At 41.1% G+C, this 25,221-nt stretch overlaps 1 protein-coding gene and 1 long non-coding RNA gene across 5 annotated transcripts in view; both read right to left on the bottom strand.

The window, feature by feature from the left end:
• The window catches only part of PLCXD2 (phosphatidylinositol specific phospholipase C X domain containing 2), a 66,924-nt gene extending 46,300 nt beyond the window's left edge, over positions 1–20,624 (bottom strand). For 2 of the 4 annotated variants that reach the window (XM_054551540.2, XM_063721791.1), the window contains exon 1: positions 19,840–20,595. In XM_054551540.2, coding sequence (XP_054407515.1) covers positions 19,840–20,002 — 163 coding nt within the window. In that variant the 5' untranslated portion in view covers positions 20,003–20,595. Of the gene's footprint in view, positions 1–19,839 lie in introns of all 4 variants that reach the window. The other 2 variants (XM_002813302.6, XM_063721792.1) reach the window with 2 other exon arrangements.
• On the bottom strand, positions 3,329–7,474 carry LOC129058481 (uncharacterized). Its single transcript, XR_008523606.2, has 2 exons — positions 4,387–7,474; positions 3,329–3,900 (listed from the first exon to the last, which is right to left on the bottom strand). It is a non-coding gene; the product is annotated as an uncharacterized LOC129058481 (long non-coding RNA).
• Positions 20,625–25,221: the final 4,597 nt, after the last annotated feature.

Here is a 25,221-nt window from a genome sequence, read left to right on the forward strand (position 1 = left end):
TTTTAGAAAATGGGCTAAAAAAATGAGATTTAGGCCCTCAAACACATTATCTCACTAAAAGTGCTTGCATTTTAATGACCTATGATTTTTAAGAAATTCAACATTTTTTTCAAATGTACTAAAACGAAGGCAGTCAAAACATTCCCACTCAAGTTCACCTGATTAGAAACTCTGAATATATTCTTGAGGTTTAGAGAAACCACTACTTCATTTTACAAATGGCTGAAAACATATGTCTCAATATGCATATAGGCAATACAGGCAAAGTCAGCAAGGCCAAGTTTCTACAAGAAGAGCCATTTAGGAGCTGCTCCTCCTTCAGCAAGAATGTCCACTCTCAAGACTTAGACAGTGATGAGGATATGCCGGAACACCTCTCTGGCCCTTCAGAGAGCACCGGCCCAGCTGGACTCCAGATCCCTTAGGGTCCAGCTCTGACTTCCCATGGAGGCCGTCACCAGCTCACTTCCCTATGGATCATCTTCCTGATTCATGACAGCAGCCAGCTCTGCCAGGACTATGGGCTTCCATGTACACCATGTTGAGGGGCACGGCCACAGAGCAGTGACCAAAGGGAGCAGTCTACAAAGGATGTTAAGATATTGCTCGGATAAACTGCAAATTTGGTGCCAGTTGCTGCAGGTTTTCACCAGCGACTCCTTATGAAATGGGCAAGATGTTTAAAAAAAAAAAAAAGCTCTCTCTCTTCAATGCACATAGTAAACTCTTTATCTTGAATATGAATATGTGATAAGAAAAAAAGTCATTTTTAATCACCACTCTCCTCTAAGCACAGTGAATCCTGGTAGCTGGAGTATCTTCTGTTTGCTGAGCACAACTGCAATATTCATCTCTGGCATTAATAGCTTTTGACATACTTGAAGCAGTATTAAGCAGTGGGTAGGGGTATGCCAATTTAGAGATAGACTCTTGGAAAGACCTCAGTGGATCTGCTGAGGAAACAGAGAGGTTGAGAAGCTGGGAGTGAAGGCTGAGGAGGCTGAGAATCAAAGTGGGAAAGGAGAGGGATCAGAGGGGGCTGCGGTGCTCAGAAGAGACACTCAGGAAAGGAGGCAAACCTAATAGAAAATTTTCAAAGCTGCAGTATACTTTCACTTCTACAACTTTTACCAAATGAGAAGTAAATATTTTTAAGCGACAACTTGAAGGGGTAGCTTATTATTAAACTGTCTGAAGCACACGTATCTCAGTCTATCCATTTTGAGGCCCCATCCCTCAAGGGGCTCTACTCTGTGGACCTTGCCTCCTGGCTTCATCTCACCTGGTGCCTGGATCACAGTCCCCAAGCAGGGGTAGACCTAGCTGGGGAGTGGGGTAGTACCACACAAAGGGGTGAAGGAGGTGGGAAAGTACAAGAGAAAGCTTTCTCTCTGATTGAGATGAACACCTTAAAAAAGACCCCTTTATCAACAAATGCTTTTTTGGTATACTGGAATTAAAACCCTACCCAAAGAGCTAGCAACATAAGCATCGAGAAGCAAGATATATCGATCTGGGCATTCGAAGGAGAACGATGTATAAAGTCACAAAAGCATGAAGTAGAAAATGAGATGAACACCAGGAATACAGCATTTCACAGATACTATTGAAGTAACTACAACAGCCAGAAAATGTAGTGTTCAGATAATCCACACAAACAGGTGACTTTCAAGGATGAGGCAGGGAATATCTTTTCATTAGTTGACCAAAAATTTATGACCACAAAGAGTCCAGTTTAAGCTTCACGTTGCTCAGAGTAGCACTGCACTAGTGTAGAATGCAGCAGGTCGTCACTGCGGAGGCTCAGAGGCTCCGACTCTGCTCCTCCACAGCCATAGATGAGTCTGATGAGGAACTTTCTATAAATAATAAATGCCTCAGCCTTGTGCTGCATTTGCCTTCTTTGAAGGTAACAGATTACTGGAAAGGGTAAGCAAGCCCCTGGGGCTCAGGGGTAAGCTTCACAAACTCTGAGCAGCCTTTTATGAGCTCTTGCAGTACAATAATCTATATAAACCTCCTGGTGATTGTCCTATCTAGAATAAGTATTTAGATAACAGAGGCCAGCCCAATTCTCCCTTTGCTTTTCCCTGGTTATATAACAAAAAGATGGTGGCACAGATGATGTGTTCCTTCTACCCCTCCCTCTTCCTCAGTTGCACGTTATTGAACTATTTCCCTTAATTATCCTATAAGCTGGTGGAAGATACAGACACAATGGCCAGACTCTACACTTCCACTGACATTTAAAGGTCAAGTCTCCTTGTATCATAAATAATGATATCTCCCTTCTGCACATAGGGAAAGGATAATTGAAAATTACCTAAGGTCAGAGGGGGAGGGAACCTTTGAAAGTTCACCTGGCAAAAGGACTTGATTTACTGCAATTTTGCTGAACACTTTAGCTGAGATAGCTTGTTTCATGAAGAGTTGAAGGAAATTAAAATCAAAGGATGAATTCATCCAGCTATTGTTTTTCACCTCTGTTCTTAATTGATTTTAACATGGTTACCCTCTCAATAAATAAAGACTTCTAAAACTGGGTCAATGAAATAAATAGAATCTGATTTTCAAATATTTTCTTTCATATAGAGGCTTTTTAAAAAATAATTGCTGGACCCTTAGTGCCAGGTGTTACCTTTGAGAGAGAGCTTCTATCTGTGGTCAAGCCATGTGGCTTAGGTCCATTTAAATTTCCTCATCTGAAGAAGAAATTCATTTTTCAGGAATCACATATTCAGTACATATCTCTTTAAAAATTCTGTCTCCCTTTCCTCTGTCCCTGGAACTCATGGAAACCTTTTCACCCAATAACTAAAAGCATCCTGGCCGGGCGCGGTGGCTCACGCCTGTAATCCCAGCATTTTGGGAGGCCAAGGCAGGTGAATCACAAGGTCAGGAGATCGAGACCATCCTGGCTAACATGGTGAAACCCCATCTCTACCAAAAATACAAAAAGAAATTTGCCGGGCATGGTGGCGGGCGCCTGTAGTCCCAGCTACTCGGGAGGCTGAAGCTGGAGAATGGCATGAACCCGGGAGGCGGAGCTTGCAGTGAGCCGAGATCGCGCCACTGCACTCCAGCATGGGCGACAGAACAAGACTCCGTCTCAAAAAAAAAAAAAAAAAAAAAAAAAAAAAAAAAAAGCATCCTGAAGACATTCAGTTTATCTCCCCAGTGTTTTTACCTCAGCTCTTTTAACATTAACTTTTTTATAACCCTGGTGGGGGCTCTTGCCTGAAAATAACTGAAACAACTTCAATCTATTGAGTGCTTATTATGTACCTAATGCCAGGCTGAGCATTTTACTTACATGATCTAATTTGACCTGTGCTATAATCCTGCAGTGCAGTGACTACCTGCATTTTACTTACATGATCTAATTTGACCTGTGCTATAATCCTGCAGTGCAGTGATTACCTGCATTTTACAGATGAGGAAACTGAGGCTCAGACTGGTTTTGCAACTAGTTCAGGGTTGCAAAGATTGCATGTGGCTGCCTGGGACATAGAGCCAGGTCTGTCAGACCTCAGCGCACACAAAGATACTCTGGGGATGATATTATTGGTTCTATGTCCTTATTGATTAAACAAGTCAAGTGCATTGTTCATTTACTTTCAATAACATGGTGATTGCAGAGTTTGTCTCTGGATCTAAATGCCTGGTCCCTGCCCCAATGCTGGAAAATTGATGAAGAGATTAAAGCTATTTCAAATTTTGTAAAGACCTAAAGAATTTCTACATAGGGACACAGGAGGGCACTCTAACCTTCTCTCAGTTGAAGAAACAGTCTGTAATTCCACAGCTGAGCCTGAATCCCAGTGCTGGTTCTGCTATGATTACTTCTGTGAACCTGGGCTTCCAAACTTGTACTTGGAATTCTGTTTCTTCATTTGCAAACTTAGGAAAGTGAGCGAAATGCGACTTAGGGTCTCTTCTATCTTAAGAATTGGATAATTCCACTTATTAACAGCTTATTAAAGGCATTTGTGACCGTATTTACGAAGGACTATTAATCACTGCAAAGAAATAACATTTTTCTTTCACACTTACCATACTTAAACAGAAAATATACCTGTAAATTTAACTAATCATATTTGCAAAAAGCAAATCATTCCCAAGCCTAAAGTGGTATTTATTGCTTTTTGGCTGAGAATTTCGTCAAATTGCTGGAGACCTTTCTGCTCACACAGATTCCTAGGACCCACATTCCTGTTGGGCCTTAGGTCTGTCCTACAGTGATTAAATGCATTGGCCAATAGTTCACTTATTGTTTAGCATTTATGTGACAGTGCCCTTCACATTAAAGGCTGGTGTTTCATTATTTTGTGGGTCATTTTAATGGAATTTATCATTGGGACTTTGAAAAAACATATTTATAGTTACCTAGTTTGGCTGGAATTTTTCACAGGGCAGAGTTATTTTAAGATTCATTTGATAAATTGGAGAATGAGATACAGAGAAGCTTCTTAGCCAGTTCCCCTCCAGGACAAGAAGAGGTCTTTTCTCTTTCCTGTAAATAAAGGCCTAAGCTAGGTGTTCTGACAGAGGAAAGGGAAAAGGGAAGAGAGAAAATCCAGTAAGTAGCAGTTTAAATTACATGAAATGGTGGGCTTAAAGGGAATTTGTACATTATACCCAATGGGGAAAGTGAATGAAAACACACCCCACCCTTGAAGACCAGTGTTCTGAGAGCTTACACACCTGCTAAAGCCTCATGCTGGTCTTCCTGTGCAGAGGCAGAATAGAGGCCAGATAGATTTTTTTCAGTGCTGGAGCCTTGCTGGGTGATTACTACATAGACCACTTAAACCACTGGGCTGCTTTTGTTCTGAGTCAATAAAAAGCCTCCTAGATGTCTGGTCTTGAAAAAAAAATGTAACTTGTTCAGCCAGAACAGGTCAGCATGTAGTCCTTCAAACATAACCATCCTTATGGGTGCTCATGCACTAGAGTCCTGACATGGGAGCAAATGGCCTCAGATGAAAAGAAAATTACCCTTTATTACAACCAACAAAAGAAACTAAAGTTACAACCCAACACTGGGTCAATCTCCAACTCTATCAATGACTTTTATTCAAATGCAATTAAATGAATTTGGCATGACCTAATTTTTTACAATTCTAGTATTGTTATCAGGATTTTGGGGGGCCATCTGCTTAACCTCTCTGTGACTGAATTTCTTCATCTGTAAAATGGGGATAGTAGGAGTACCTACATCATTAATTTGTTATAAGAATTAATTGGCTTTATATAAATCAAACAGAGCAATATTGGTCTCCCAGGAAGTGCTATATAAATGTTAAATGAGCAAGCTATTCTTCTTCTGCTTCTTTTATTATTATTATACTTGTTCTTATTCTTAAAGCCTTGTGGCATCTTGATAAGACTGCAATGCAGTTATTAGATTTTGTCTTACCTTAGGCATTACTACTTGCTTCCTGCCTGTCCTAGTTTCTCCTTAACTAGAAATATAGATTTTTAAATATCTGTTTTTTGTGCTTAAATTCTTTGTAGATATATTTCAAGATTCCATGTCTCTCCCCTCCTCCTTCTTTCCCTCCACTTTTATCATAAGGTGCTTATTCTGAACAAGACAGCAAGTATACAGAAATGACAAAACAGTTGTATACAGCAGACTGAAACGGTCCCAATGGGGTATATCATGTCCTATAATGGAAATGTGCACAGAGGTCATACCTGAGCTGAACTGTAATTGGCGAGGCAAAGCGAAGGTGGGTTATTGGAAGGGAGGGTGTTCAAAGACTGGAATTATAACAGGGACAGTACATTTTCTTTCACAGTTTTCTTCAAGCCCAAAATTGTCACTGGCTCCCTATGGTCTACAATACAAAGCATAAAGTGCTTAGTACAACGCTGAAAATCTCCAATTGGCTTGTCTGTCTTTCCCTACCTTTTCCATTTCCTTCTCCTGTCACTTCTACAGGTGACCATGGCAGCCCTTCTCTGTTTCCTGAAGGTGCCCTTGTTTTCTCATCTCTAATTTTGGGCGTTTGCTTCCCTGTCTCTGGAATGTCCTTCCCTCTTCATGTTGAAATCCTCCCTGTCTCTCACAGCCCAGCTCACAGGTGCTCTTCTCCTGAAGCGGTTCCTTACCCCCCATCTAGAAGTAACTTTTCCCTTTCCAGGTCCTAGCACAGTTTGCTTGTTTCTTTATCATGGTACTCACCTCATTCTGCTTTTATTGCCTTTATTTGAACTCTTGTATATCTCTTATAAGATCTACAAACTACATATTGTTCATTTTAAAAAAATGTCCTACAGTAGTTATTATATTAGGTACATATGAGGTAATCAAAAGGATGTTTAATAATAATAGCTGTATATATATAACATATTTATTTCATAATAGGCAATATTCTAATCACATTGTATATATTGTTTTATTTAATTCTTAAGTAACTTTATTGTGTAGCAAAAAATTTAAACCTTACCCAAAGAGAGGTATGGTCTTCGCCCTCAGTCCTTGGGAGGCAATTGCTTAAGCCCTTGGAATGTCCTGCCTGATCAAAGTATCTTTATTTACCTGAGAGATTTGGGCCATAAGGGAAAGTCTAAGGATATGATTTATGGTGCAGGATTTGAGTCACATAGGTATGGGCTTAACCTCTGAAGGGGCTGGATACTTAGGTCAGCCATGTGGAAGCCCAGAAAAGATTCTGGACACCAAAGCTCAGGTGAGCTTCCCTGGTTAGCAGTATTTTGTGTGATACTGTCACACATCGATACGAGGAAAGAAACACTGTCCGTGGGGAGAGGACAACTGGAAACTCCACATTTGGAAATTTCCTGAACTTTGCTCCATGCACCTCTTCCTTTAGCTGATTTTGATCTGTAGCCTTTCATATCAATAAACAGTAACTATGAGTACAACAACTTTCAATGAGTTCTGCCAATCTTCTTAGCAAATTGTCAAACATAAGGCTGATCTTAAGGCTCCCAAACCTGTAACTGGTGTCAGAGTGAGGGTGGTCTTCTGGCTTGTGCTTCCTCTGACTTGGCACTTGTGAAGTGGATATTATAATTATCTCAGTTTTACAGATGAAAAAACTAAGAGACAGAGGGGTAAAGCTTTTTACTCAAGGTCATGCAACTACTAATAGTAGCTAGGATTTGAGCCTACAACCTACACTCTGAACTACTTTTTCATAGTGCCTCCTGTGTGAATAACAAAGAGAGAGAGAAGATAAAAGATATAAGAAGAGGCTGGGCACAGTGGCTCATGCCTGTAATCCCAGCACTTTGGGAGGCCAATGCGAGAGGATTGCTTGAATTCAGGAGTTTGAGACCAGCCTGACCTGGTCTCTACTAGAAATAAAAAAAATTAGCCAGGTGTGATGGCATGTGCCTGTAGTCTCAGCTACTCAGGAGGCTGAGATGGAGAACTGCTTGAGCCAGGAGGTTGAGGCTTCAGTGAGCCATGATCATGCCACTGTACTCCAGCCTGGGTGACAGACCAAGACCCTGTCTAAAAAAAAAAAAAAAAAAGAAAGAAAGAAGAAAACCCATAAAGAACAGAGGGATGAATATGTGTTGTTAAATGCTGAAGATGTTTAGGGTGGCTTTCATAGAAAAATATCTTGTATTCCAACTCAGGTATTTAATCTATACAAATATTACAATAAATTTAATATGAACAGATAATAATTTTGCATGTTAAAATATTTGAGGCATGAGCTAAGAATATATTAATTTACAAAGTTATTAATACATATAAGTACGCCTTATGGTTATTGAATATAGCAAAAGATTTGTCTAAGAAAACAAAAAACCCTTAGAGTCCTTAGGGACAATCTTATCATCCCTTACCTTTCCATTTTAATTACCATCATTAGCCTGTGAGCTCACCTGACTCCACCAAGGAGACTGACCTGCTCTTTCCTCTGTGATTCCATGGCAGTGAGTTGATATTTGATGAACTTAGGATATTGAGTGCTATTTATCTCCACATCTGTCTCTACCACCTAAGTGTAAGTCTTTGAGGGCAGGATCATGTCTAATTCATGCTTATATCTCCATACTTAGTTTCTGGAATTTAGTAGGTACTAAATGCATCTATACAGAATAAATACAAGCATGGATACCTGAATAAACAGATGCTTAGAGAGTTGCCTAAGGCTGGTAGGCCTAGGTCTCCTGATCCTTTCCCAAACTTCTATTTGGTCCATCCAACATTAAACAGGTAGAGTTCACTGTCTGCTCCTTTTCACCCCTTGCACCTGTTTCCTAGCTCCATTTATCTCCCTTTTTCCTTCTAGCTTGAGTTATCTGGGTCAATGAAGAGGAATGTGTCAGAAAACATAGAGGACAAAATTAACCAGAAAGGATGACTAAAGAACAACTATAATAAAATATTACATTGAACAATTTTAAAAGAAAGGTACCAGAGAGATTTCCTGCAACTTATGCCTGCATAAATTATATTCTAATAATATCTCTTTGGAGCCACCAATCTCACACTTCTGAATTAGGTCCTTGAGAAAAATGCAACATTTGTATAGAACTTGACTCCATATTAACAAGTAGAGAAAAGCTGAGGCATCTTTAGGGTATACAAAATTAGTCATTATGAGTCCAAGATTCCAAATTAGGGGGGCCATTTAGTAGTCCCTTGAACCAAAGATAACATCTTTCAACCTTCTTCTCAACCTATCATACTTGTTTATTTTCCATGAGGCATGTGGGAGAGTATTCATGATAACCATCAAACTGCCTGCAAAATCTGAGAGAGCCATGTGGCCAATTTAATTTTTAATCAGTCGCCTATTGAATTCATAATTATCGACAATGCAACAAAGCAACTGTTTAAGGCAGAATACTTGGAAGCAGAGGATGTCGACCAACTTATTCTTTTTTATGTGCTGAGAAGCCAAGGGGCATATCACTGTCTGAGGAGAGACAGCCTGGGAATTTAAAAAGTCAGTCTTGGTCTACCCCTGCAACTGGCTGGATGAGCTCAGAGAAAATTGAAGTAAATCAGAGGTTTACAGGGTACTTTTTAGACCTGCAATACTTTCAAATGAAGTATCTATGTGTGAAACAAATGCAACCAGACCTTCTCTAGTTGAAGTTTCTCCCCAACAGCCTCCACCTCGTGCCCTGAGGTGGCCAGAGGGGCACCAAGAGGTACTAAACCTTCCCTGCTCTGCAAGGCACAATGAGCATTCCATTGCCCAAGGTATTCTCCAAGTTAGCTCCAACGTCCTATGATTTATGTGAGCCAAAGGGTTTTCAATCCCATGTTGCGGGGGGGAGCATTTTAAAGCCCTCTACATGGGGAGGGGTACCTATTCTCTTTTGAAAGATTTTCTCTTCTTCAATTGTCCAATAGACCCCAATCCCTACTCCAAATAAGATACTGTAGATAATTCATTCACAAGAAATTCTTCTTCTATTCTGCTACCGTGCATCCTGCTCTGTCTCCAAATAGATGGCATCATCTTTTTGTGATGCAACCCCTTGCAAAGGGCACTTGGTCATTCCCTAATAAGCCTTCTCGGCTCTGAGATAACCATATTTGCTTTAACAACCTTTTTGTAAACACACAAGAAAGAACAATAACAATCTTTAGGAGAAACCAGAAAAATGTTTAGGGTAGGAGAAAAAGTTACATTAAATGAGCTATTCTACTGCAAAATTCTCCTGCTTTTTGTGAGCCTATTGGTGCAACCCGAGATGTCCATGTATGAAATAAATTGTGTATGGTGATTGTGGTAAAGCAACTAGAAGTTTCCGTTTCACAGCTGGTTTATGGTATAGTATACACAAGCTAACTCCTACGCTCATGCCCAAGCTGCCAAGAGAGAATTCATACAGAACAGGCAGAACACTGGACACTAGACAAACACGAGGGGGCACCTCTCTGGGACTAGAAACTTGACAAATTTTCTAAAAGAAGTACAATCTTAGTTCAAATCTAAAATATATAATCTAAAAAATGAGGGTATCAGCTTTAAATTCAAACCATCTGATAATGGGTATAATAGTAGCTGTGAGTGAGGGTAGAAGGTTGGGCAAATTGTGAAATGTGAAGATTTAGCTCTGAAACCATCTCCATTGTGTGCCACCTGTGCCCTTCTCCCAATTCTGAAATGTCCCACAGGTGCCTCAAATTCAGCATGCCCCAGACTAAGCACCTGCTTCCTTCCACCACCTCTAAACCTGCTCCTTCTCCTTTATCCATATTCCTGAGAATGCCACCAACTTCCTCTCTCTCACCCAAGCCCCTTGCACCTTCTCTTTTGCTCTCCAATTAATTGCCAAGTCCTGCTGACACTTTCTCTTTTTCTTTGTCCATGCTGTCACCCTCCTCCTCAGGTCAGGGTCACCTCCCACTTGAATGACCTCATCAGCAACCTAATTGGTCCCCTTGGTTACAGTACTTCCCAGTTCCATATACGTTGTGCTGCAGCGAGAGTGATCTTTCCAAAACACAAAGTTGACCTTGTGATTTGCACGCTTAAAACCCTTCCCACTCCTGTTCAGGTAAAGTTAGTTAACTTTGTTTTTTTTGTTTTTTGTTTTTTGTTTTTTTTAAAGACGGAGTTTTGCTCTGTCGCCCAGGCTGGAGAGCAGTGGCACGATCTTGGCTCTCTGCAACCTCCGCCTCCTGGGTTCAAGTGATTCTCCTGCCTCAGTCTCCCAAGTAGCTGGGATTACAGGTGCCCACCACCATGCCTGACTAATTTTTGTGTTTTTAGCAGAGATGGGGTTTCACTATGTTGGCCAGACTAGTGTCCAACTCCTGACCTCAAGTGATCCACCAGCCTCGGCTTTCCAAAATGCTGGTATTACAGGCATGAGCCACTGTGCCCAGCCCAAAGTAAGATAACTTTAATATGGATTTTTATTTTATTTTATTTTATTTTTAGATGGAGTCTCACTCTGTCACCAGTCTGGAGTGCAATGGCGCAATCTCAGCTGATTGCAACCTCTGCCTCCTGGGTTCAAGCGATTCTCCTGTCTCAGCCTCCCGAGTAGCTGGGACTATAGGCGCATGCCACCACGCCTGGCTAGTTTTTGTATTTTTAGTAGAGATGGAGTTTCACCATGTTGGCCAGGCTGGTCTCGATTTCTTGACCTTGTGATCTGCCCGCCTTGGCCTCCCAAATTGCTGGGATTACAGGTGTGAGCCACCGTGCCCGGCCTAACACGGCTTTTAAGACCTCTAAGTATGTTGCCACTTTACTCCCTGACATTCTCCTCCTTGCAACCCACAGTACAACCATAATAAACTATTTTGGTTTGTTAAATGGGCCATTCCCTCTCTTCAAGATCCTCACCCATTGTATTTCCCCTTCTAGAGCATCCTTACTGTGTTTCTCTTATCCTGAGGGCTAATTTCTGTGTATTGTTCAGGGTTCAGTTTATTCATAACTTCCTCCAGGAGGCCTCCCTAGTCTTGTTAAGATGCCCTTGCTATATGCCTCTTCCAGCAGTAATGTATACCTCCCCAGTCATCCTACATAGCACATTGTGTTATAACTGCTTGATTAAATGTCCATTTCTCCAACTATACTGTCAGCTCTTTGAAGGCAAGGACCATGTCTGTATTGATCATCACTGAATCACCAGTGCCTAGGAAAGAGCCCAGTATATGGAAGAAAATTATACAAGTGTTGAATAGAGTTAAAGAAACAATGAGTTTCTCATCTTAACCCACAGTATCCCTAATAACTGCTGGGTCATTTTGTTTCACTTCACTCTTATGCAGTTATTTTAGGGGGGACTTTCCACCCATTTCTGACCAACTCTTTCAATGGCTGCTTTTTGCCATCATGATGACATTCAGTCTTGGCATGGGCATATAAGGCTCATTAGGATCTAGTTCTTGCCTACTTTCCCAGCCTCATATCTATTCCTTTCTTTAAATAAAATCCATGCTCTAACCACACCAGACTGCTTGGCTTTGCCCAAGGTCACCATGCTGTCTGACTCCTCAGTCCCTCTGCACTGGGACCCTGGCTTTCTACTCCTCGCTATTTATATTTCAACCCAAGGGTGCTCTTGGAAGTCCAACCTACCAAGCTTTCCTCCTACTACCAGTAACAGAATTGAGTATTGGTTTTCTGAGTGTTACAGACCCCATACATTTTCTCTATCACGTTTGAATTTTGGCTTTCTTCTAAGGTCATATTTTCATGAAGAGCAGGGAGAAGAATCTTACAAATCTGTGTGATCACCTGATTTAATATAGTACCTGGCACAAAAGGGCATTCAGTAAATACCTTTTGAGTTAATGATTTTCCTTTAAATGAATACAATTTTTTAAATATAGGCAATGAGAACCAAAAGAAGCAAAAGGAGTATGCAGGCACTGACATATATTTTTAGCCAAATTAATACAACACACTCATATAATTCTTGTGAGGATCCATATGGACACCTACTGCCAAGATGATCACCTAAACTCGAACCTGGGGAGGGTGGACGAGAATGCTGTTTTCACCTTTCTCTGTTTGGCATTTATTTGGGGAGGGGTGTATCTGGTTTCAATCGCACTTTAAAAATAATGCTTTTCATATATAAGCCTCCAAATCATACATGTTCATAAAATATTCATCTCAGTCTGACAGGGCCTAGGCATTTTTCAGTTCCACCACTACTGCAGACTGCTGCCACACTCCAAGACATTTGCATTATAGCGCACAAATGTGTACTATTTTTTCCTTTATTTTCATCTTGTCAGGTCTGAACAGAAATAAAAATACTGATAGAACATTCTCTAAGAAGAAATGATACTTTACAGCTGACAGTTCTAGAGTAATTGGACATTAACAAAAAAACCCCAACTTGTTATTTTCTTAGAAAATTTTAGCTGCTTAGTAGACAATGAATCCACAAAAGACTGCTTGTGTTTCATAGATGATATAACCTAGGCATCCCCCTTAGAGCAATGCAGACCTCTGTAGCTCAACCTGTTTTATCTTGAAGTTACCTAGAGACCTACTAATATAATCCTCCCATGTACTTTGATCCTCACAGTGTTCAGTAATATAATCCAAATTCCTATCGATGTTTAACAACACAAGAGAGAAGGTAGAAGGACTCCTGCTTAACCACAAATGTAAATACTAAAATAAATTTAGTCACAGATCTCCTCCACCTAAATTTGGTTCTTGATGCGTGTTCAAATTCTTTTCACACACACAAACACACCCACCTATTACAATGTCTACAAATAATCCCTCCTCTGCAGGCCTGGTTTGAAACTCTAATTGGGGTTAGTCAGCATTGGCAAAGTGGTTTGCGATTTTCCCAGAGGCAAAGTTGCAGGACGCTAAAGCACTTCACTAGCATTACCTTTAGTGTGCCTGTACTCCTAAGTTCCTAGAGGCAGGAGAGAGATGTAGAAGCTACTTGTCAATCTAGTGGAGGTCAGGTCAGATCACATGTTAGAAACCAACTCCTCAGCTTCAGAAACATGTCTGAGAGAGGAGCTTGCAGGTGGAAGCAGCATGCTCCAAGGGTCTGAAGTGTCAGTGGGCATGTTTTGCAAGACACTTATGACTGATGAACAATAGCAAGTATTGAGATTTGGGCCCAGTGGAGGTTGAGGCTGAGGCTAACGTCATAGCTAAGTATCTGTGTGTGTGTGTGTGTTGGGTAATGGGTGGTGTATGTGTGTTGCACGTGTGGGTGATGTAAGTGTTTGGAGGGATGATGAAGCTATTATTCCAATAGCTGGGGGAAGGAATTATAAAACATGTATAAGGATTTGTTCAAAGGAAAGCATTTTGTAACATTCCCACTCTCAAGCTAGGAACAAAATGACTGGGTTAGGAGGGCAAGTGATGAGGAAATGAGGAGAGCAGAAAAAAGTTAACAACATGCTTCTGTCACAGAGGGCTGAGTTTTTCCCAAAGGCTCTGGATGTCTGGGGATGACAAAGTCTGACAGCTGAATTTCGGATGGGACTGGACAGAGTAAATAACTAAAGAAAGTTTTCTGGCTGTCTTATCAGCCATCCCATACTGCATCTAAGACAACCTTGGCACTCACATCCTGGGCAACCCTCTGTGTATCCTTCCCTTAACTTTAAAGCCTCCTTTGCAGGGTAACCATTCAAGTTACCCTAATCTGATCAGACAGAGAACACTGAGTCAGACAGTTTAATTGGACAGTCAGCTCCTTAACTAGATTGCAGATTACCTGAGGGTATGAACTGTATTTTACACTTCTTTTTTGTTGTCCATTCCAGGCACAGGCTTTCAATAAATGAATGTTCTGATTGATTTTTTTAAATGATACATAATAACAATTGTTATTATTATATAGTGCTTATTTTGTGACAGAAAGCATACTATATGAATTAATTTATTTCTCACACTAAGAAAATGAGGTGGTGCATAGATTACCTGTGTTACAGAGAAGGACACTGAGGCACAGAGAGGTTAAGTAATTTGTCCAAAGTCACACTGCTTGTAAAGGGCAGAGTCAGTATTTAAATCCAGATAGTCTGGCTGTTGCATTCATACTCTTAACCAATCCATGGTCTTTCTTTTTATAGACATTTGTGATTCTGGAATTCTTTGTGGCTTTTGTGATTTGCGGGAGGAGAGATGGCTAGAGAAATGATGAGCCTTTTTAAGAGTGAAAACTACTAATGGAACCACCACAGTCATAGCTTCTTTTTATTTTTCACCATGGCCACCCAGAGGGGGGAAAAAGCGAAACAAAACAAAAATAAACTATCCTCATTTAAGAGACAATTTTGGTCTTGTATGATTTTTTTTTTCATGATTGAGTCAGCCTTGGTAGATTCAGCTTGGTCCTTGGTTTCCCACAACCTCAAATCCTGTAGGAAAATGGATTTGTTTTAGGGCCAACTCATGGTTCATACTATCCTCAAAGTAGAGCCAAACAAAACTTCTAGTTACACAATTTATTTTGTGCTCTTTTGGGGTGGTCTCCAAATCTCTTTTAGATATGCCAGATCTGGTTCAACTTTCAGAAGCAAGATCTGAGTAATGACTCCATCCTGCTCCACTAAGGGATTTTGTCTCCATGTCACACATGTGGGAAGAGGGTGTGGGGCCACAGGAGGAAGACCTATAGAAATCACTAAGTGCTGAAGGGCAAAACTGCTAGGAAAAGGATAGGATTCCAGAAAGGTAGAAAAGAAAAGAAGGGAATGATCACTAGCAACATGAGAACAGAGAATCATCTGGGAATCGGAGAGCAGTGAGGAGCACCTGTGGAAGGGTTGACCTTGGCAAGGGAAGGCTGGGGACCAGGTCAGGTCAGTGGAAAGAAAGCAAAGAGGGGAACAAGAAATGAGATCTGGGAGAGGCAGCAACCAGGCAGCAAAGATGAAAAGCTCTAATTTGACAAGGGAAGAAGGAAGGCAGGAGGGATGTTGGGTGAAAGAATTGCTCCTAGAAAAGAAGTTACACCAGGGCTCTGCTTCTGACTCTTGTGACCATTTTCGGCCTCAAAATGTTCATTTCTAATGGGGCTTAGTGATGAGCCTTATCAAGCCTAATCTTCAGGAATATTATGCGCAATAACAAAAAATGGATTGGAAAATCTTCATATGGTTTCATGTGGCTATTTGTGAAAGCTGAACTTAACCAATCTGTTCAGCTCTGATCACAATGAAAAATGATGGTGGCTGCAAACCATGTTTCTAGCATTCTTACTCCATACTTTCCATACTTTCAATTATTCACTCAACTGTCACCAATGACTGTGCTGCTACCTTCTACTGCGATTTAGGATTATAAAGGAAAATAAGATATTTTCTGTCAGCAAGTTGTTCACATGGGAAAAACATACACTTAAAAATAACAATGTGTTGAGAAGTACTATGACAAAGAAACTATAACAGGGATATGGAGGGACCAGAGAGGGTGTCCTCTAGCCATTTCCCTCATATACCCCCATTTACTCCCATATACCCCCATTCCATCTGGAAAGCCTCCTTCCCAACCCTGACCCTCAACCCATATCCCTTGAAGTCCTGACCATTCCTCAAACTCTAGATCAAATGCTATTTTCTCAACAAGGTAGTTCCTAATCTCAGAGGGTGGAATTAATCTTTCCATTCTGTGTGCTTCTGTAACATGTTATTTACATCTCTGGTTTAAAATTTATTCTAATTAGTTCTTTTTAAAAAAACTATGTATGATGAAGGTACATATATACATATATATATAAATATCTCTATGGAGGTTTCTTAAAGTGCACTTAGGGTCCGGTGAGGTAAAAGTTCATTTACATCAAGTAATCTACAGCCCCTCTTAAGAGGCTAAAGTGAATAGACCCTGCTTCATTCTGGCAATTGTGAAACCTTGTTTATACATTTTCTTGTTTTGAAGAGACATAAAAGAAATAGACTTGAGACCTAAAGTGACCCAATCATTCCTTCCAGCTCTTTCTACATTGGACAAAGAACAGGCAACAAAATAAAACAAAAAAAATTAATCACATAATTTTTAATCTGGAAAGGACTCTATATTTCATTTAACCCAATATCTTAATTACAAATGAAGAAACTATGTCCTGAGAAATTTAGATACTTCTTCAATATTACACAGCAAGAATCAACAATAAATTTTGCAACCCTTAAGTTCAAGGCTCTTCCCAATAGAACCTTCCCAAAATGTAAACCAAGTAGTTTACCTTTAATAAGAAAGTGTTTTTTAAAAAATGGAATAGCATTAAAATGTACAGAGAAAAAATTCATTGAAAAGCAGTATACATTATAGAGAAATGTCTTCCCATTAGTCCATTTGTCCACAGAGAATATCATGCTTTTACAAAAATCAGTGAAAATGTTTGTAGAGTTTAAAGCTTTAATTTAAAAATCTATCTTTTATGATGTCTGGATCCTTTATCCTTCAGACATCAAATGATTCTATACAGTTAGCAATGAGAATTATTTTGAGGTTCTTTTCCAAGATATTTTAATATGTTTGGTGGTATTGGCCATTAACAGGTGTTCTTAACAGTTGTGGAAGTAAAATAATACATCAAGCCTCTGTTGAGAGGTGCACATTCACACATGTTCTCTCCCATCACGACTTAGGCAAAGGCAGCAGGTGCACTCAAACGTGACATAGTTTACTCCATCTCATTTTTGCTATTGTTGCCAGAAGGCTTGCCTTTTCCCTGCCCTTTCCCATGTCCCCCGCCCCATCGCCATCCTGATAGATCTGACCCAGTCCTATAGATGCCCCAGATTGGGCATGTGGGCACGCATGCACACACACACACACACACACACACACACACACACACACAACAGGTTGAAGCACTAAAATTGAATTTAAAACTCACTGGGTTTCAATTGTAAACAGGCATATATATATAATATGTATATATGTGCACAAGTATATGTGCATATAATATGTATATATCTACCTATATATTCAAACTGATAATCACTTAGACAAATACCACTCGCTTTTAAAAAATCTTTCATTCACTGCAGAGGATGGTTTGAAGAAACTGGCTTTCAGTTAAAGACTACACCCACTGCTCTGCCATTCCCAAGGACCCCTCAGGGGCACAGAGACAGTGCCTGGGTTTTGCAGCTACACAGGGGCTTAAATACAACATCTACCACTTACTATTTGTGTGATCTTGAGAAAATTACTTAACCTCTTTGAACAATAATTTCCTTAACTCTAAAGTGAGGATGTTAATACCTACTTCATGGAGTTATGAGGACTGGAGGTAATGTATGCCAATGCGTGCTGCGTGGTAGTGCTCAGTACATAATAGCTATTATGATGCAGATGATGATAAGAGGGAAGAGTTAAAGAGGAAGTAGGGGGACGATGATGGCCCCCATTTCCCAAATGCCTTCTATATTTCAGGATTTCTCAGCAAGGATTGGTAGAACTTGACTTGACTGCTAGCCTTTATCTGGTGAGTATGAAGCTCGAGGTAGAGGAAAGAGAACTAGTAGGGGGAAGTCCATGAATGGCTAGCATTTAATATGTGATTTTCTTGTTTTGAGCCTACACATACATACACTTAATGTCCCTTCCACTGCTGAGGAAACGGCATTTCACAGCAGTGAATTTAGCATCTTTTGAGGAGTCAAAGCCATTTTTTTTTCTTTTTCCTTAGCAGGACTGGACTTCACAAAGCAGGGTGAAAGAATTCGCATCATCTCCATGGTGGCTAATCATATAGTTTCCAGTTTCAGCAGCTGGCACCAGTTATTTGCTCCCCCACTACCCCAGCAATTCTAGTAACTGTGAGATATCCTATGGATCACAGAACAAATGCCCAACTCCTTTCTACAGTCACGGGGTCAGAGTACACAGCCAACCCACTAGCAGAGCTGGTGTTATGGTTTGAGCCAAAGTACAACAAGGAAGGAGGAAGCCCCAACCTACCCCGGACATGCCCTGAATGACACAGCCATTTAGGGCCTGCCTAAGATGCCATTCTGTTTGCAAACACATACTACCTGCCATATCACTCAACAAAATAATTCCCTCAGAAGGCCTGAAGGCAAATGACTAATGTTAAAAGTGGCCCATGCATCATTTCAGTGACAACTCCACAGGCGCCAATTAAACATGGAAAAGACCTGTTCTGAAGCATGCCCATCTGGCATTTCCCAAGGAGCTGTAGTCAATGGCTGATAAAACATACATGATCATAACTATAAAGAAATTTCGCAGCCCTCTCCTTGCTCAAAAGCAACTGGGGCCTACGAAGACAATGAACCTGGAAGACACCCAAAAGAGGAGGTGAGTAAAGAAAAGCCTGCATTTGAAGCCAGCACTGCTCTTCCTCATGCACAGAAAGCAAAGATCGGGAGTTGCATGAGGTCAGATTTTCACCACCAAAAACAAACAAACAAAAAAACCAACCAAACCTCAAAAAAACCCAGACGGGTCTAGGGAATGCTTGGGAGTTTGTCTGGTAGTCTGTGGGTGAACTTCAATTGTTATGTCTCCAAGTGAAAGAAAGGATTGGCAGTAGTCCATCCCCTGCTTCTAGGAGTGCTTTCCAGTATCGGCATTTGTAGGACTTGCTCAGCACACCAGGCCAAACTCACTGTCCAAATATCCTTCCCTAGAAACCATACAATGACCACCTTCTGAGTGGAAGGAAGAGGACACATTTAACGAATGATGTCAAGGCATAAAACCTCCGGCAGAGAGACATTGGCTGGAGCAGAAGTGCTTTTCAAGGCTGCAGTTCTAAATCAGTCAGGCAGACACCTGTACACATACATATATACAGAGACAAAGCTTGAAACACCACCACCTCATCACACCTAATGACTGCCTGTGATGAGAGTCTGCATTCTCTATTCTGGCTTTCTAACAACAAAAATGTGTCTTTATACTCAGTTCTGATTCTAAACCTATTCTCTAATGCTTATTCATTTTTTGTTTTTCCAATACACAAGGTCAAATAAATAAGAAATAAAATATTTTTCAGTTTTAATTTTGATCCAGATCTAAATTGTTTGTGACTTTTAATTCATTGCCTTTGATTTCCCCTTCAAGTGATTTAAGTCAATGCACCCCTCACATACACATAACAACAGTAAGAAGGATAATATTCTTAGAATGGGGCTAGCAAATATAAGCAAACAAACAAGCAAACAAACAAAAAAACCACAAGCAAAACCAATGATGCTTCTGTTTTCATGAGTCCTTTTACCAATGATGCAGTGTACTGAAATCTCTTTAAAGCAGCTGCTTCAGTGTTAAGTTTTTGGTTTGGAAATAAAAAGGGATCACTGACAATTAATTTCTCAGCACAATAGAAAAGCAACCCAACCCCTTAACAACACTAAAATGGCAGAATTAAACACAGTGGGAACAAGTAGGAATAGACGAATACCTGGGATTGCCAGATTGGAAAGGGGGAGGTTGTGGAGGTGAGGGGGGAGCGAGGCCATCCAGTCGGCATTGCAGACCTCCGATGATGTCTTTGTCCCGCTGGGGTTGGGGGAGCAGATGGTCCCCATCCTGAGTTTCCTCCTGGCCTTCCTAACTGCTAGCATCTCTGTTGTTAACAAACTGGCCAGTCTCAGCCCAGTGCCACTCACTCAGTGATCATCACTTCTCGGGCTCTATGGACGTTTCAGGGCGACGCTTGCCACGCCAGTCTTTCCAAAATGCCTTTCTGGCTGGGGGACGGGGCAAACAGATGGATCCTTACCCACTAGCACTCGCAGTCCCCACTCTCTCCGGCCCAGCCTCTGCTCCACTCCCTTAATCTGCTCAGTCCCAGCTCCGTTAAACTTCTTACGTTCCCCTCTGGAGATGGGGGAAGGTAGGCCCCTAGAGATAAATCTTACAGAAACTGAAAGTCCGAGGAGCAGCCACACCCGGAGCCACTCACAAGACAGGTGCCCACCCAGTGTACAGACATGCCTGCGGGTCCATACACATGTGCGCGCCCGGGCGCGCCGGCTCTAGCCTGATTTATGTTTCTATATATGTCACTGGGCTGGTACACAAGCTGGGCCTGCCTGCTACTCACTCCCCCGCTTCTCTGCACAGACGCCCCCTGCCCTGTGGCTTCCTGAAAGACACACAGAAGTGCAGCCGGCGGCACCCCGACTCCCGGCAGCCCCTCCCCGCACTGCCGGGCAGATTTGCCGGGCTAGGCGGCCCGTGATTGGCCGCTGGCGGAGCGCGCTCCGATTGGCCAGCGCCCTCCGGGCTGCCCCTCTGTCCCGCTCCCACGCCTCCCCTGCTCCCCAGTCTCCTCCCTCCGTTACTCTTGCCTTCCTGTGGGTGTGTGTGTATGTAGGCAGACGCCGAGGCAGCGACTGCATTCGTGGAAACTTGGAGGTTTCGGCCAGTCGGTCGTCAGATAGGTCCTCTTTCCTCCAGCCCCTCACACGGTCAGCACTCAGATGTTCACCGCGACCGCAAATGTTTCCTTCCTTCCTTCTTTCAGACACGCGCGCACACACACCCATACACACACGGAAAGGGTTACATTTTCCGTAAACCACAGAAGCAGCAGAAATGTGATAGGTAAGAGGCCCAGAAAGGTGTTGTATCTCATATTTGTATGACAACATCTAGGATGGTTTGTGTTTCAGGCATTACATAATTAAGCTTCACCTACGCATCACTACGCAGCAGTTCTGTGCAGTTATTCCCATTTTACAGAGGAGGCAATAATGAAACACTTGCATTGTCCTGTTGTTTGGAACTTTCTTTCAAATTCCTTGTCCCATTTGCTCTTCACAGTACCCCCACCAGGCAGGGAGTGTTGCTGACATAATTCCCTTTAGTAGATGAAATCAAAGTCTGGAAGCATTCAGGGAGCTGAATGTGGTGGCACTGTTGGAAATCCCATTTTGGAACGAGTCCCGCTAGTATGCAGGCTCGTAGGCATACAAACCCATTTCCCTGCTTTCTGCAGTGTTCCCTACTCTTTCAAATGGTACTTCTCCGTGACGGAAAACTACGAGGTCTCTGCTGATCTGAGGACTTCGCACATGAAAATCACAGGGACATCGTGGCAAACAGACAAATCAAGAAAAGCACCCTGGGCTTGGTGGTAGGGACACGGAGGGCTTGATAGTAGGGTTCCAGAGGGCTTGATGGTAGGGTCCTTGAGGGCTCCAGGCCAGGCAGGTCCTCAGTAACTCAGGAGGACCTTATGGGAAAAGAAGGCGGTTGCCTGAGCTAAGACAAGACTGAAGGCTCATATACAGATCTGTAAGTCAGCTAACATTTAATCACCAAATGGCCCCACCTTATCTCCTGAGCTCCAAACCACCTTTCCATACACATAACTCCTGCTGCATAGTGGCTCCTTTTGACATCTTATCAATATTTCCTTTTCCAGGCTATTCTTAACATTCATTTAAACTTGTTTTGCTGCATAATGGTCCCAGTTTTTCTGTTTTGTTTGTTTGGTTTGGTCTGGAGGATTATCACTTGTATGTTAAGAAAGTGTGTAATATTTTTCATATATCTTCTAATGCTTAAAGGGTACTTCAGTATAAACATGGTATTCTTCGTTTTTAAGTATACCACAGGATATTGGTAATATGTCACCTACCTGTTTGCATCAACAATGTTTTTGGGCTTTTTCCTCCCACCCACTCTCCTAGAAAAATCACTCTATGAAGTAATATCTTAAGGTTTATTTTTGAAGTGACAGCTTTCAGGGCTTCCCTTCAGCCTAAAATTTCCAAACATAAAACTTTATGGAAGCGGTATAAGGCAAACACAATGGATTCTTTAGTCTCTACTGTGAAATGTTAATTTTAGTGCCTTTTTTCCCCTTATTTTTCAGCTGTTAATGAAAGGAATGAGTGATATTTAGAAAGCATCAAATTTGGCCGGGCGCAGCGGCTCACACCTGTAATCCCAGCACTTTGGGAGGCCGAGAAGGGTGGATCATGAGGTCAAGAGATCAAGACCATCCTGGCAAACATGGTGAAACCCTGTCACTACTAAAAATACAAAAATTAGCTGGGTGTGGTGGCGCGTGCCTGTAGCCCCAGCTTACTCAGGAGGCTGAGGCAGGAGAATCGCTTGAACCCGGGGGGCACAGAGGTTGCAGCGAGCCGAGATCCGCCACTGCACTCCAGCTTGGTGACAGAGTGAGACTCCATCTCAAAAAAAAAAAAAGCAAAAAAGCCTCAAATTTTAGAGACTTCGCAACATCACTGAGTGAGAACTTGAAAGGAAATAGAACCACTTCAGAATGAGATGATTTGCACCTCTCTGAAATTGGCAGCTTTTAAATTTACAGTTACTTGATTTGCCCAAGAAAACAATTCAAAAGGAGGGCAACACTTTTTCCATATATTCCTGAGTCAGTTCTGGGAAAAATCTAGCAAATGAAAACACAGTGTCTAGTGCAGTACTTGGCATATAGCAGGTGCTCAGTATTTATTGGAAGGAGGGAGATGCTTGGTAAAAGCTCTTGGTAAATGTCATGCTCTGCTGAGCTCTAAGGAGTGTCTTAGAGCAGTGCTTTTCAGATATTAATATGTAAATCAATCATATTCTGATTAAATCGATTTGAGATAGACCTGATAGTCTAAATATTCAGCAAGCTTCTAGCCAATGCAGATACTCCTGGCCCAGACTACACTTTGAGTAGCAAGGCCTTAGAGAACAGGCTCATGTTTGACAGGTAGGATATGCAGTGCTTTTTCTCTCTTTTCTAAGATTTTATAATGTTTTTACATAACTTTTATAATCATAAAATAAATTTACTTTAAAAAACTCAGCTAACAATCTCTAAGATAATTTTTTTTAATCATATTATGTCATGGAAACCAAATTACCAGTGGGATTTTTCCACTATGCCATAGGTGTATAGGGAAAAATATTTTTTAAATAAAAATTAATATTTAGAGTTTGGATAGTTAATATTTTTATACATTCTATATTATGACATCAAAAGAAGAGAACTCAATTACAGGAGGACTGAAATTTTGAAGTAAGTAAATTTTAATGAATAATTACAACCAAATGGAGTGCTTTTTGTGTATAAATCATTCTGGTAGGTACTAGGAGTGGAAGAAAAGTGGAATGATCCTTAGATAATATATAATCCAGTAGAAAAGAGAGTCAAATATGTGAATTACAAATTGTAGTATCAGGGAGAATGAAGGGATATCAGGGACACACAAGTGGAGGATAATAAAGAGGTATATATTTTGATGGAGGAAGAGCCAAGGGGTGCACTGTTAGAGGATGTGGTATTCAAACCAGGTCTTGAATTCTGAGAAAAGTTTTGCTCATGGAAAAAATGGGTGGAGGGTTTTTGGCATGGGAGTGGCATATGTAGCTGGGAAAACAGAGGCAAAGCTATGACAATGAATGATAGATGTGAGAAACAGAAAATATACTAGAGTGACATATGAGAGAAGTGGGAAATATAGTTCATTTACTCTCATTTAATCTTCACATGAGCCCAATGAATTAGATACTATTGTTCCCATTTTACAAAGGATACTGAGGCTTAGTGGCTACATAACCCTGTCCAAGATCTCATAGCTAGTGAGTTGCATAGCTGTGACTCCAAATCTCTTGATCATTGTGTCAAGGGCTTCCCATTACATGTTACCTGTTATTGTAAACCTGGTAAAGGCTGTTTATGACCAAAGCATGTTAAAGAGTTGCACTTTTTTTTCTATTGACAAAAATGGCCATTGCAGGTTGTTGAGAAAGGGAGTAAAATGATTCACATTGTACTTTAGGAAGGTAACTATGGCAGAATGGAGAATGCTTGGGGGAAATAGTCTTTCAGATAAGTCACTGAAACCAATTATCTAAGCAATGAAAGTAAGAAAAAATGCAAAGACCTGGCACATAGAGACTAAATGCATGGCCTTTCTGAATTCTGATGCTTGCCTCCCCAACCCCACTTCTCACCCCAAGGACCTGTAATTCTAAGGCCTGAGTGGGTAGCTTCCCTACGTCTTAAACTATTTTTTATTACTTGAACACCTCATCAAACTGTTCATCCATTTTTATTGAATACAACCAATCTCATTTATGTAAATACATATGCAAATTTGTTTTCTGGAAATTTTTTCTCCATTACACTCTTATTTCCCCAACCATTCCCCATTCTGCCATAATTATCTTCCAAAATACAATGTGAATAATTTTGCTTCCCTTCTCAAAAACCTGCAATGGCCTCTCTTGTCAATATAAAAAATTTTCCAAGCTTTTAAATGTGCTTTGTTCATAAACAGCCTTTATCAGGGTTACAATAATAATAGGTGACATGTAATGGTAAAAACCCTGCTGAATTCCTGAAGAGCTGACTATAGCCTTTGCCCTCTATTTGGAGACTCCATTATTGTTTGAAATGTCTGTACTTTACAAGTGGTTTGTTTTGTTTGGATTCATGTGATAAACGAGTAGTGAGGATCCTAGAGAAAGCACCAAAACAGCTTGCCATTCAGGCATGTGTAGTTGGCAGGATAAGCCAGCCTGATTTTACTTGATTAAAGGCACCCAAAAAGCCTTAGAGGAAGCATATTGATTTAATGATATTGGGACCAGGGCTGTCCCTGGTCCCCAGAGCTAAGCCCCAGGACTGTCTTACTTCCCAGGCTGTGTACTAGATGGAGAAGGAACAGATCCCAAGCAGAATCAGAACACAGACATGTATTTGGTCAAGGGATATTGCCTAGAGGGGAGTGAGGTTATATGATGCTTTGAGTTCCACAGTGATGTGTCACACAATTTTTTTTTTTTCTGGCTGGGGAGTGGGGTGGGTGGAAAA

Source organism: Pongo abelii, chromosome 2 (genome assembly GCF_028885655.2).
Source record: "Pongo abelii isolate AG06213 chromosome 2, NHGRI_mPonAbe1-v2.0_pri, whole genome shotgun sequence".
NCBI lineage: Eukaryota > Metazoa > Chordata > Mammalia > Primates > Hominidae > Pongo > Pongo abelii.